General features: G+C 46.8%; 1 protein-coding gene across 1 annotated transcript in view; it reads left to right on the top strand.

Annotated features, from left to right (window-relative positions):
• Window positions 1-8,225: 8,225 nt before the first annotated feature.
• The window catches only part of LIMK1 (LIM domain kinase 1), a gene marked incomplete at its 5' end in the record, with an annotated part of 55,050 nt that continues 48,582 nt past the window's right edge, over window positions 8,226-14,693 (top strand). The window contains 2 exons of the mRNA XM_083376476.1: window positions 8,226-8,283; window positions 10,142-10,238. Of these exons, the coding sequence (XP_083232602.1) occupies window positions 8,226-8,283; window positions 10,142-10,238 (155 nt within the window). The remainder of the gene's footprint in view (window positions 8,284-10,141; window positions 10,239-14,693) is intronic.

Genomic DNA, 14,693 nt, shown 5'->3' with positions numbered 1-14,693 from the left:
CAGATGACACCAACTTGGCAGGAATAGCCGACACTCCAGAAGACATGCTTAAGATAAAGAGGATCTTGACAGGCTTGAACATTGGTCGCTATCTAACAGATATAGCATAGGTGGTACCTTGCTTAATAGTAGTGACTGTGACAGGGATCATGGAGTCCTAGTGGACAATCACTTAAATATCAGCCAGTAGTGTGCTGCAGCTGCCAAAAAAGCCAACACAGTTCTAGGCTGCATTAACAGAGGGATAGAATCAAGATCACATGAAGCATTAATACCACTTTATAATGCCTTGGTAAGGCCACACTTGGAATACTGCATTGAGTTTTGGTCATCACCATCTAAAAAGATATTGGGACTATATAAAGAGTGCAGGAAAGAGCAACAAAGATGATTGCTGGAGGCTTCCAGTATCTGAGGGGTTGCCACAAAGAAGAGGGGGTCAAGCTATTCTTCAAAGCACCTGAAGGCAGGACAAGAAGCAATGGATGGAAATTAATCAAGGAGAGAAGCAACCTAGAACTAAGGAGAAACTTCCTGACAGTTAGAACAATTAATCAGTGGAACAACTTGCCTCCAGCAGTTATAAATGCTCCAACACTGGAGGTTTTTAAGAAGAGATTGTACAACCATTTGCTGAAATGATCAAGATCAAGTGAAGTACTAATACCACTTTACAATGCTTTGGTAAGACCACACCTGGAATACTGCATCCAGTATTGGTCACCACGATGTAAAAAAGATGTTGAGACTCTAGAAAGAGTACAGAGAAGAGCAACAAAGATGACTGGGGGACTGGAGGCTAAAACATATAGGGAACGGTTGCTGGAATTGGGTATGTGTAGTTTAACGAAGAGAAGGGTGAGGGGTGACATGATAGCAGTGTTCCAATATCTCAGGGGCTGCCACAAAGAAGAGGGAGCCAGGCTGTTCTCCAGAGCACCTGAAAGCAGGACAAGAAGCAACGGATGGAAACTAAACTAGGAGAGAAGCAACCTGGAACTAAGGAGAAACTTCCTGACAGTTAGAACAATTAACCAGTAGAACAACCTGCCTCCAGAAGCTGTGAATGCTCCAACACTGGAAGTTTTTAAGAAGAGATTGGACAACCATTTGCTGAAATGGTATAGGGTTTCCTGCCTTAACAAGGGGTTGGACTGGAAGACCTCCAAGGTCCCTTCCAACTCTGTTATTCTATTCTATTCTATTTTTGGCTCAGGTGTGGGGGCCAGAATGAGTTCGTGCCTGCAGGATCATAATAAATGTCATTCCTTAATCACCAATCACTGGTTGTTCATTGATCTTAACCCATATTATTTCATTTTTGTATCTTGTTTATTGTATACCACCCAGAATTGCAGTATTCAAGGGGAGGGGATATAAATTTCTCCAATGAATGTTACGTGTTCAGTAAATTGGTCTTTTAATGCAAATCTAGCCATGGCTCATGACTTTCTTATCTTTTAAAAAAGATTTTTTTAAAAAACAAATGTACATGTGAAGCGGAGCATTTATAGTGACTAATAGGCATTATAAGTAATTGGAATCACATGTTTTAGGGCAACATATCTGAATATTTGATGCTGGGAACCGATAAACATTTTTTATCTTATGGATTTTCCTGAAGTTTCTGGTTGGTCATGATTGGAAGTAGAATTCTGGATTAGATAAAAACATGGTAAAAATGTATCATGCTATCAGTTGGATCCTTTATATGAAAACGCAGTATATAAAATGTGCTAAAAATCTTTTGAAATAAAACTTCAGACTAGCAGAATATTTGAGCTGCTTGATGTCCTCTCGGGGCTGGTGGTTGAGTTCCCGAAACTTATAGTTTTGGGGGACTTCAACCTACCATCGCTGGGAGGATCATCTGAGTTAGCTCGGGAGTTCATGGCCTCCATGACGGCCATGGACCTGACGCAAGTAATTACGGGACCGACTCATGAAGGAGGCCACACCCTTGACCTTGTTTTCTTGTCTGGACGGTGGTTAGATGATCTTGGTGGGGGCTCTCCAATTATTATGCCCCTGTCATGGACCGATCATCATCTCCTGCGGCTGGTCTTCCGTTTTGCCACCCCCCGCCGTGGGTGTTTGGAACCACTCAAATGGTACCGCCCCAGACGCTTAATGGATCCCCAAAGGTTCCAGGCGGCGCTGGGGTCCCCACCTGCCTCCCTCACTCACAGCTCGGCCGAGGCCCTAGTGGAGGCCTGGGAAAGGACGGCCACTGAGGCCCTTGACCGAGTTGTACCCTTGCGGCCCCTGACCCGGTGCAGATCCCGTCGGGCTCCATGGTTTTCTGCGGAGCTCCGGGAGATGAAGCGTCGGAGACGGGGCCTAGAGAGCGGTTGGAGGTCCAGCCGATCCGAACCCGACCGATTGCGACTAAGAGCCTATATTAGGTCTTATCTCGCTGCAATTAGGGAGGCGAGGTCTAACCACTTCGCCACCCTTATTGCGTCCGCAGATAATCGCCCAGCCGCCCTGTTTAGGGTGACTCGCTCCCTCCTAAATCAGGAGGTGAGGGAGGATCCCTTGCAGGGACGTGCCGAGGAGTTTAACCAACATCTGTCGGACAAAATCGCTCGGATTCGGACCGGTTTGGACTCTGACTGGGCAGAGTCTGACGATCAGGACACGGGTGGTCTTGTCGATACCATCTGGGAGGAGTTTGATTCTGTAACTCCGGAGGAAGTGGACAGGATCATGGGGAGGCTGAGCACCACCACATGTTTACTGGACCCGTGCCCTTCCTGGCTGGTTTATGCAGCCCGGGAGAGGACACGCAGCTGGTTCCAGGCAGTTATATCGGCCTCTTTGAGTGAGGGTATCTTCCCCGCCGTCTTGAAGGAGGCGGTGGTGAGGCCTCTCCTCAAGAAGCCTGTCCTGGACCCGGCTGTATTGAACAACTTTCGTCCTGTCTCCAACCTTCGCTTTCTTGCGAAGGTTGTTGAGAGTGTGGTGGCGCATCAGCTCCCTTTGGTCCTGGATGAAGCGGATTATCTAGACCCGTACCAATCGGGTTTCAGGCCCGGGCACAGCACGGAGACGGCATTGGTCGCGCTGGTGAATGATCTCTGGAGGGCTCGGGACAGGGGGCATTCCTCTGTCCTAGTCCTATTAGACCTCTCGGCGGCTTTCGATACCATCGACCATGGTATCTTGCTGCGGCGTCTCAGGGGATTGGGAGTGGGAGGCACAGTTTTACAGTGGTTCTCCTCCTATCTCTTGGGACGTTCGCAGTCGGTGTTGGCAGGGGGGCAGAGGTCGACCGCGAGGTCTCTCATTTGTGGAGTTCCTCAGGGGTCGGTCCTCTCGCCTCTCCTGTTCAACATCTACATGAAGCCGCTGGGTGAGATCATTCGTGGCTTTGGAGTTGGGTATCATCAGTACGCTGATGATACCCAACTTTTCTTTTCGACCCCAAACCACCCCAGTGATGCCCTCAACGTGATGTCCCGTTGCCTGGAGGCGGTTCGGGTCTGGATGGGGAGGAACAGACTCCAGCTCAACCCCGACAAGACTGAGTGGCTTTGCATACCTTCGTCCCGGATTTATTCGGACATTCCACCTCTAGTTATGGGGGGTGAACTATTACCCCCCGTAGATAGGGCTCGCAACTTGGGGGTCCTCCTAGATTCACGGCTCACTTTGGAAGACCATATAGGAGCCGTGACTAGGGGGGCCTTCGCACAGGTTCGCCTGGTGCATCAGTTGCGGCCCTATCTTAGCCGGGACGATTTATGCACGGTCACTCATGCGCTCGTGTCCTCTCGTCTGGACTACTGCAACGCTCTCTACATGGGGCTGCCCTTGAGGACTACTCGGAAGCTCCAACTGGTACAGAATGCAGCCGCGAGAGTGGTGTTGGGAGTCTCCCGATACTCCCACGTTACGCCTCTGCTCCGTGAGCTGCATTGGTTGCCAGTTGTCTTCCGGGTGAGATTCAAGGTACTGGTAACGGTATTTAAAGCACTCCATGGCATGGGGCCGGAGTACCTCAGGGAACATCTGCTGCCGGCATCAAGCTCCCTGCGCCCTGTGCGTTCCCACAGAGAGGGCCTCCTCAGGGTGCCACCGATCAGAGAATGTCGATTGGTGGCCCCCAGGGGGAGATCCTTCTCTGTGGGCGCTCCGGAGCTGTGGAATCAGCTACCGGTTGAGCTCCGGATGGCGCCCGATCTTCGCTCCTTTCGTCGCGATCTTAAGACATTTCTGTTTGTACAAGCCGGCCTAGCCTGAGGGGGAGTGTTGGGGTTATTTTATTTTTTGTTTTTTAACTTTTCTTGGGGTTTTTAGTGTTGTATTTATATTGTTTTTAACTAGGGCAATTTGTTTAATCTCTTTTTTAATGTTTGTATTCACTATTTTATTCTGCCCTGTGAACCGCCCTGAGTCCTCAGGGAGAAGGGCGGTATATAAATGTTATTAAATTAAATTAAATTAAAATTAAATTAAATTTCAGAGCAACTGGGAATAGCACAGACAACAGAAGACATTGCTGGTAAAAGGCATCCACTCATAGTTAAGAAAGAGTTAATATATAATAGATGATGGAGCAATCTACAGTTTATATCATGAAAAAGAGAAAAAGACTTCTCTGCAGAAACTGTAAAGAGGAAAGTTGAACTTGAATGTACTAGGAGTCTGGTAATTTCTGGGTAATTTCCTTTTCTAAGTAACAAAATATATTAAAAGGCATATAGTTTCATAAGTTGCAGCTCACATCACCTATCTGTGTCTTTTTGATGTCAGCAATTATTACACAAATCACCCCAAACCACATTGCACAACTGAGATACCAGCGTATTTTCAACTTACAACTACTATTCGTTTAGCAACTATTCAAAGTTATATTGGCCCTGAAAAAAGTGACTTACAAATGGTTCTTGCGCTTAGGACCAGTGCAGTATCCTCACTGTCCCATGATCAAAATTTAGGTGTTTGGTAACTGGCATGTATTTTCAACAGCTGTAGAATCCCAGGATTATATGATTGACATTTGAAACCTTCCCAGCCAGCTTCTGAAAAGCAAAGTCAATGGGTGAAGCCAGACTCACTTAATGATGGTATAATTCACTTTAAAACTGCAGTGATTCACTTAACCACCATGACAAAAAAGGTCACAAAATTGGGTGCCACTCATTAAACAAGCACCTTGCTTAACAGCAGAAATTCTGGTCCCAATTGTAGCCATAAGCTGAGGACTACCTGTGCACAAGAAAGATGAATCCATGCCACATTGTGTACAGAAAAGCACGATTTTCCATTCCCAGATAAAGGAACTGTGAATTGCTAATATGGCTTTCTGAATATGTGTAATTTGAAAAGTTTTGGGTTCTACGCTAGAGTAGAAATGTAAGCATTTTACAACAGTGACACAGAGCACAGTAGATCAGATTCTTGAATTCAGACTTTTTATGGATGTATGTAATTAACTGAAATAACCACAAAAAACCTACAAAAAAACCTATCAAAGTTTTCATATTATGTAAGTAAAGTTACTAAGCCTTTACTTGACACTGTAAATGAACTTTGTGAGCTCAGCCTACATGTGGCTTAAATCTTTGATGGTCCTGCTTCTTCGTAATTCTGGGACCATCCCCAGTTCTGAGGGTGTACCTGGGACTTACTTTCCATAGCCACTCACTACACCAGGAACTACGCAGGAAATTTAACAGCAGTTAACTCTAAACAATAAATTCAGCCTAGCTAAGTCAAATTATATACAGGTAGTCCTTGACTTACGACCACAGTTTCCATTGCTAAGCAAGGCAGTTGTTAAGTGAGCTTTGACACTTGACCTTTTTTGCCATAGTTGTTAATCAATTTACTGCAGTTATTTTAATGAACCATGTGGTCATTAAGGAAATCTGACTTGCATGTCAGAAGCCAGCTGGGAAGGTTACAAATGGTGATCACATGACCTTAGGGCAGTGCAGCTGTCACATAATACATGCCAGTTACCAAGGATCCAAATTTGGATCATGCGATGGTAGGGATGCTACAATGGTCGTAAGTGTGAAAAATGGTCCTAAGTCATTTTTGTCAGTGTTGTAACTTCAAACCATTACTAAACAAATGGTTGTAAGTAGAGGACTACCCTTATTACAAATAAGCATGCTGTGTGAAGTTGAATGTCATGTATTTCTTTTAGTTTAACCTACCTGGAAGGATTGTTGTGAAGGTGTAAAAGGGGAACACCCTATTAGTACAGATTACAGGTAGTTCTCTACTTACAACCACAACTGAGCCCAAAATGTCTATTGCTAAGTGAAACACGGTGGCTCAGTGGGTTAGGACGCTGAGCTTATCAACCAGAAGGTCAGCAGTTTGGCGGGTCAAATCCCGAGTGCCGTGTAACAGAGTGAGCGCCTGTTACTCGTCCCAGCTTCTGCCAACCTAGCAGTTCGAAAGCACCTAAAAATGCAAGTAGAAAAATAGGGACCACTACGGTGGGAAGGTAACAGCGTTCCGTGCGCCTTTGGCATCTAGTCATGCCAGCCACATGTCCTCGGAGACGTCCTCGGAGCGCTGGCTCTTCGGCTTTGAAACGGAGATGAGCACCGACCCCTAGAGTTGGAAATGACTAGCACGCGTGTGCGGGGGAACCTTTACCTTTACCTTAAGTGAAACATTTTTAAGTGAATTTTGCCCCATTTTATGACCTTTCTTGCCACAATTGTTAAGTGAATCACTGCAGTTATTAAGTTAGTAACGCGGCTGTTAAGATTTGGGAGCTGAACCAGAGCCTTGAAATCAGTTGCAAAAACTGATCACACGACCCTGGATACCGCAACCATCATAAATATGAACCAGTTGCCAAGCATCCCAATTTTGATCACTTGACCATCCATGGGGATGCTGCAATGCTCGTAAAGTGTGAAAAACACTCATAAGTCGCTTTTTCAGTGTTGTTGTAACTTTGAACGGTCAACTAAATGAACTATTGTAAATCGAGGACTACCTATATCGGGGGGGGGGGTGAGAGTGGAAGTGACAACTGCTAGAGGGGAAAAAGAAAACCTTTCCCCAAATGCACACCTCCCTTACCCTGAAACCGTCCGCATGCAGAGCTTTTGTTCCACGCAGCCCAGGAGTTGTCCTGGATTCAGCGAAGCCAAGCAGGCCTTCGGGGATTAGCCCTGGGCGATCCGGGCTTCCCCCGTGAAAGTAGCGCTAACTTGCTTTTGTAGCTCGGAGGAAATCGATTTTCCCACCCCATTCCATCCCAACGAGTTTTTTCTATCTTCTAGATTACAGGGGTCTTCAAACCTGGCCCTTTTATGACTTGTGGACTTCAACTCCAAGAATTCCTCAGCCAGCAAAGCTGGCTGAGGAATTCTGGGAGTTGAAGTCCACAAGTTATAAAAGGGCCAAGTTTGAAGACCCCTGTTCTAGAATCTAGATCAGGGGTCTTCAAACTTGGCCCTTTCATGACTTGAGGAATTCTGGGAGTTGAAGTCCACAAGTCATAAAAGAGGCAAGTTTGAAGACCCCTGTTCTAGAATCTAGATCAGGGGTCTTCAAACTTGGCCCTTTCATGACTTGAGGAATTCTGGGAGTTGAAGTCCACAAGTCATAAAAGAGGCAAGTTTGAAGACCCCTGTTCTAGAATCTAGATCAGGGGTCTTCAAACTTGGCCCTTTCATGACTTGAGGAATTCTGGGAGTTGAAGTCCACAAGTCACAAAAGAGCCAAGTTGGAAGACCCCCTGATCTAGATAGACGTGCCTCTAGCCTGGGCGCTCCGCAGCCCCTACTCGGCGGACTTGATCCCCGGATCCTCGTACCTTGTTCCTCCGCCAAGGCCGAGCCCGGCGCGTGGCTCCGACCGCCGACTGGCCGCAAGCCCGGGACATCCCTCCCCTCCCCCAGCCACGAGCTCCCGCAGCCGGCGAGCGGGGAGGGGCCAGGCCTCCAGGCATTGGCTCGCCTGGCGCTCGGCATTGGCTGGAAGGGAAGGGGGGGGGCTGTCTGCTGGCTTGCTCGCTCTCCGATTTAGACCCGCCTCCCTCCCTCCCCCCCCCACCCCATTTTTCCCAGCGCTGCCTCGTAGTCGGCCCGGGTGAGTCTGCAGCCGGCGTAGTCAGCCCGGTCGCCCGCCCTGCCCCCTCCGTTGCGCCGCCGGGCCGGAGGTGGAGACGCTGCCCGCTGCCGCCGCCGCCGCCGCAGCCGTGCTGCTACTGCTACTGCCTGTCCGGGCCAGGCGGGGGCGGTTGCATGAGGTTGATGCTGCTGTGCTGCACTTGGAGGGACGAGCCCATGGGAGAGGACGAAGGTGGGTCGGGAGATTCCCCTGCGCCTCCTACCTCAACCACCGGCCTGCTTCCTCCGGGGAGGGGGAGCGATCTCTTGACCACTGCATCCTCCGCCGGTGACCTTGAGTCCCGCCGGGAGCTGGGCTGCCTGACCCCTTGCTGCATTACACGCAAGACGCGCGCAAAGCAGGCAGGCATTCGCACGTGAAACCAACTAGCGATCTCGATGCGCTTTCCCACCCCCCCACTCCCGCTGCGCCTTGCGGGTTGGGGGGGGGGGGAGGGAAATGGGGACTTGGCAGGCCCATGACGGAGAGATGCCCTTGGCACGTCGAAAGGGGACCTTGACGCAATCCCCCCCACCACCTCCGTTTCTTCCCCCTACCGCCTCCCCACACTCATCGCTCAATTTAATTTGGACCCCGGTTCGCCGTCTCGAAACTACTTTTAGTGACAAAACTAAAAAAAAAATGTAGGGGTCCCTGCGAGCACGTATAGAATGCGTTTTCTTCTCTCGTTCAGCCACGGAATTCCTACTTCGGATACTTTCCAACTCAAAAAAAAAAGGCAATATATGAGGACAAAGGTGACAAAATAAAAAAAACATCTATTTCAAATTCCCCATCATCGCGTGGCTGCTGTCCAGGGTGCTGCCTGATCTTAATCTCCGGATGCCATTTCCCTACCAAGAACAAATGACCCCTAGTTAAACAAGGGCCGGGGTGGGGGTGGGGGTGGGAATCCTTGAACGACCTGGATTATGGGATCAATTCTCACCCCTAATCTTTTATTGCATGCTTTAACTGGTATTATAACTTTGGAAATAATTCTCCCCTTTCAGACATTTTTCCTTGTACTGTGTACTGTAACTTATCCTGTAACATAAGAGCTGGCTTAAAATGATACCTTGAATAATATGCAGATCTACAGCAGGGCTGGTTTTTTTCCCTTCGGTCCTTCTTCATTCCTCCCATCCTAGTGACCCCATGCTAAAATAGAGAATTTGGGGCAGGAATGAATGCCATTTATTTAAGTGAAGAAAGGAGAAGTAACTCTGTCCATGCTTCAAGATACTTTACCTCTTGAGGTAGATGATTAGATCCACCACCAGGTGCACTTTTGGAAGTTTTATTTCCCATTTATGTGACTGGAAGAGACAAATATTCATAGAGGCCCCTTTGTTTCTTGGCAGCTGTCCTTCACCTTCCCGTGCCAGAGGGTAAAGTAGGGGATAATGCTGTAGTTACAGAAATGGAAAATCAATCCTTTTCCACCAGACATTGATCCAAAAGTCAAAAAAGCACCTTCTGCACAAGGTTGTGGCTGTGAAACCCTTTGGGACTGGCAAAATTAACTCTCCCCTCTGGCAGGCAACTGCTCTCGTTTCATCAGTAAAGAAACAAGGACTATCTATCTATCTATCTATCTATCTATCTATCTATCTATCTATCTATCATCTCATTTTACAGAACAAGAGATTCTGGGTGGCTTACAACAAGTTATAACAACTTCTCCTTTCTGCACTTTTCTTCTTAAAGGGAGGGGGAGGATAATCATGGCTCTGCTTTGGAGGAAAATACACTAAGAAGCTTGAAGCTGCATGCTCAGCTCAAGTTTTTTGAGAGAGAAAACATTTTGCATGTCATCAGAGACACTGCTTTGCATTAGATTTCCATTCTATATTTTGGCAAGGACTGTCTCAAAAGAATTGAATCTTAGGGATAACCCAGGAGCCTGGGAAGTTGAAAGGACCAACACTTGCACTTTTTAAATCTTAATAGCTAAGTCTGTCGCCAGAATCCAGAGTTTTACCACTCCAGTTGAGTTGTCTCTGTAGGCTGCAGCAGTTACCTCTATTACTTCTTTTGTGTTCCCCAGGAAGTGACCTGCCAATATGTGCCAGTTGCAGCCACAGCATCTACGATGGTCAGTACTTGCAAGCCCTGAACGCCGATTGGCATGCCAGCTGTTTCAGGTAGGAGGTCTTTGGGATGGCTGTGGCTTGCAGGGTCTAGAGCAGGGGTGTCAAACTGCCGGCTTGCGGGCCGGAGCATCACGGAGAAACCGCGCCCATCCCATTTTCGGCAATGGGAAAAAGTTCCGATACGTCGCACGACGTCACATGACATCGCGAGTTTCACATGCCTGGTCTAGAGGGAAGTTTTTGCTACAGAGGCTCACCTCCTTGTCTGTGAGAACAAAGGAACGGGGCACATAGAGATCCATACTAAGGTCAGAATTGCCCACCTGGATCATTTTATGTCATCCACAATGTGATTGTGTAAAGTGAGCAAAAGCACACAGATTGATAGATTGCATGGGTCCTGGGTAATAGAAGTTCTCCTTTATTTGTCAGCTCTAAGAGCTCCAACTGATTTACAGGGAAGAGGGGGATCTCTCATTTTATTTCATTTGAAATAAGGTTGAGCTGACAGATAGCAGCTGGGCCAGATCCATCCAGTGAAGCAACTGATCAAAGATGAATCTGATTCCCCAGGTCTTAGTCAAACTACTACTATTATAACACCAGTGAGCCAAATAGGCTGCTTGTGCTAAACTACAAGCAAGCAAGCAATTGTCCTTAGTATGTTAACTGGTATAGTCTCTATAAATGAGCCTAATATCTGTTAAAGCCATTCTAAATCAATGATCACCATCATTTCTTGTAGCAGTTTCTAGTGATCAGTACTCGTGATCTGAGTTGTGTTCATGATTGCTCAGTTAGAATTACAGTCCCAACAATGTTTAATCCAATCCTGGATGAAATATTAGCCTTGATATATTTTAGCAGAAAAAGTGCAATTCTGCCTTTTTCTGGGAAATAAGAAGGGAAAGTATATTCATGACATCCTAGGTATCAGCCAATCAATGCTTTGCCCAAACTGAACTGCATTTCAAACAAGCACAGCTGCTACTTCAGGCCTTTTGCCTGGGAGAAAGATGCTTTTGTCATGTTAAACGCTGAATTTTAAAGCCTGCATGTTAAAGAGACTGTCCAGTTATACCCTATGTTCAAAATCTGAAAAAAATGCAATGGTATTTAACCCTTACTGGTATGCCCTGGATGTTCCTTTGTTGGATGTGACTTATTGCAAAAGGCACCTCGAATTATGTTATAATATTAAACTTAAGTTGGGAAGAAGAGACAAGAAATAACAAGCAGATAGTATTTGGGTTTGCGTTATGCAACTTTGCCAGCTATGCTGGCAGGCTTTTGCATTGCTCACTGTAGTAGCAGACACCCCATAGGGCCAGCTTCTGGAAGGGTGCCAATAGATTTGGATTAGAAAGTAGCCTTCATCCTACTCTTACAAAAAAGTAACTTCCATGCACCATGGCTCCATCTGAACAAGGAGGTCAGAGTGCTCCCACTTTTGTGAATGACTGTTGACATCTGCATGACATGTTTAACTGGTTATTTTAGAGTGTTGTGCAAATATTTCTGGATCAGAATCAAGCCCAAAATAAATACCTTCATATAAACCTTACCTTGAATCAGATTCCTGTTGTGCAAATGAAGAACAGAGAATTAAATAGAGCGACAAAATCTGATTGACCACTAGATGACACTCAAGACAGTCTTATTTGTTTGTTGCCTTCCACAGTGGTCATCTTTGCGTTTGCATCCCTGTTCTGATAGCCCTAAGCTGAATCTCCCTTTTGACCTTGGGACATAGAAATTGAAAAGCAGTCAGGAAACTGGGCTATTTTTTTCAAGTTTCCTTACTTTTTCCTCCTAAGGGCAAAGTTTGCCATCCCCTGCTGGCTTTAGCCCTGATTTATCACTCTGGGATATTTTTTTTTTGTAGCTAAAAAAGATGTTGAGAGTTACAGATGCTCAGGAGCCTGGGATGCCAGCCAAGATGGCTGCTTCCTCTTGCATTGAAGAAGTTGCTGTTTTCATTCATCATCTGCCATTAGATCATCAGGTAGATCAGGGCTTTTTAATCTTTTCACCCATTTTTAAGATATGGCAACATCCGAGTACCACCAGTCACCTAGCAAGGTGTCAAAAACTTGATGACCAAAAAAAAAGGAAAAAAGTGGTGAAGTACAGGTAGTCCTCGACTTACAACAGTCTGCTTAGTTACTGGTTTGAAGTTACAATGGCACTGAAAAAAGTGCCCCCCAAGCCACAGCCGAGCAAGACACCTGCCTGCCCGCCTGGTGGTGCTCTTTCTCCTGTCCAAGGTTTTCATTGTTGAGATCATTTCTGTTGAGGATTGGCAGCAGGGGTGGGCTGGGGGTTGTTTGGTTTTTATTTCCCCCCCATCTGCTGGGTGGTTGCAGCAGGTTTTGGTCACTTCACATTACCCTGGGACACTGTGACCATCATAAATATGAATCAGTTGCCAAGCATCTGAATGTAAATCACATTCCAGATGATCGCCGCTTCTTCTGGGCTCAGCAGAAGCACCAGGATCAGTGCCGAGCTCCAGCTGGAGCCTGTCGCTGATCCTGGCACTTCCACTGAGCCCTGACAGCCCCGAAGAAGCGCTGATCCTGACACTTCTGCTGAGCCCTGACAGCCCTGCAACTCCATTCATCACTCGCTCAGGCTTGTGCGGTGCTGCCACCGGTTCAGCTCATTCCCCTCCCCTGCTACCACTTCTCTAGGATGGTCGCATACCACCTGCCAGGTGCCAATGTACCACAGGTGGTACCCGTACCACTGGTTGAAAAGCCCTGAGGTAGATCACTTTCCTGCAAGCAGAAGCAGTAGCAGGCTCAATCTGCTCTTTTATGCATACAGAATCGGGGTTTTTCCCCTGCTCAAATAATAATAATAATTAATAATAATTAATAATTAATAATAATAATAATAATAAGAAGAAGAAGAAGAAGAAGAAGAAGAAGAAGAAGAAGAAGAAGAAGAAGAAGAAGAAGAAGAAGAAGAAGAAGAAGAAGAAGAAGAAGAAGAAGAAGAAGTTGGCAGGGACCTTGGAGGTCATCTAGTCCAACCCCCTGCTCAGGCAGGAAACCCTATACCGTTTCAGGCAAATGGCTGTCCAGTCTTTTCTTAAAAACCTCCAGTGTTGGACCTCCAGTGTATATTGTGCAAACCCAGCCTGTTTGTTCACGGTCAATGACTTGTGTGAATGCCCCCTGCAGGAAATTGACCAGGTTAAATGTGTAGTGTGAATGCATCACTGAGTCACATAACAGAATCCCTTTTACTCAGAAGTATACCTTAGGTTTCAATGGAATTGATTTGCAGATACCCTCTGTTTAAACTATGAACTGAAGTGTCTGTAGATTAATCGGAGGAACTGGTTAGTTTTAAAGCAGGAACTATGTTTTCAATTGTGGAGATCTGAACCAGGAACACTTTTGCTTCCTGCGGCATGTAAAATGATTTAGGGAAAAGATATTCTCCATCGCAACTAAGGGATAGTCCCTTTTAAAATCCTGAACCCTTCCATTACGTCTCCCTTTAACAAGCCTTTCAAAATGGGCATGAGATTTTGAATAATATCGAACAAGAGGAGAAGTTTTTTGCCCCCAAAAGGCTGATGTGTGAAGTTCATTCGAATCAGTAGACTCCAAATACAAGTAAACTGTATCACAGGTAGTGGAGATGAACAGATAGAAGAACCACCGCCGAAGAAGGAGAGGTTCCTTTCTATATTCTGCTGCCTGTATAAAAGAATTGTGCTGGCTGCTGTATGCAGTTGGCAAACTCCAAGCTTTGGAGAAGAGCTTTCATGCTTTAGGAGCTCAGCAGTTGAGAGAGCACCTCTCCAGGAAAGCCTAACAACCCTGAAATCTACAGAGGGGCTCCCCTCAGTGCTCCAAGGTTGGGAGAGGCACGTTGGGATGCAGGAGATGGCCTTGGATTGCTCTGGCTACCTTTGCAGGCCACCCCAAGGCTGTATTTCTCAACTTTCCAGCATGAAAGGAGCTTCTGCCTTTTGACTCTCCTGTTCAGAGTCTAACATCTACAGTTTAAACTTTGCCTTTTGTCCCTTAAGTGCTCCCTATGGCTTCTTCATTCACATGATATCTTGGCCTGCTTACTCAAGTCACTCATTTCGAGGGTGCGTGCAGTTCACTGACTCATAAAGTCTCATAGCTTGGGTTACTATAATGCAGACATGTCAAACACAAGGCCCGGGGGCCAGATCCGGCCCACAAAGTGGTTTCATGCGGCCCGCGAAGCCATCCTGGAAACAGTGAGGGAACGGCCCCCACTGCCTTGGCCCTGGCCCAGAGACCCTCCTTCTGCCAGAGACCCTCAGATCTGTCCCACTCCTGCCCAGGCCTCCATAAGCACCCTTGATGCGAATGATGTAGAGCTGGCCATGCCCACCCAGTAGGCCATACGCACTTTAGCCACGCCCACCCAGGCCACACCCACCCAGCCCCCTGAGGGCAACTGCAATGCTGATGCGGCCCTCAATGAAATTGAGTTTGACACCCCTGTTATAAT

Source organism: Vipera ursinii (assembly GCF_947247035.1).
Source record: "Vipera ursinii genome assembly, chromosome: 1".
Lineage (NCBI taxonomy): Eukaryota > Metazoa > Chordata > Lepidosauria > Squamata > Viperidae > Vipera > Vipera ursinii.
Note: the sequence above shows the minus strand (reverse complement) of the source record. Positions and strands in the feature narration are given on the sequence as shown.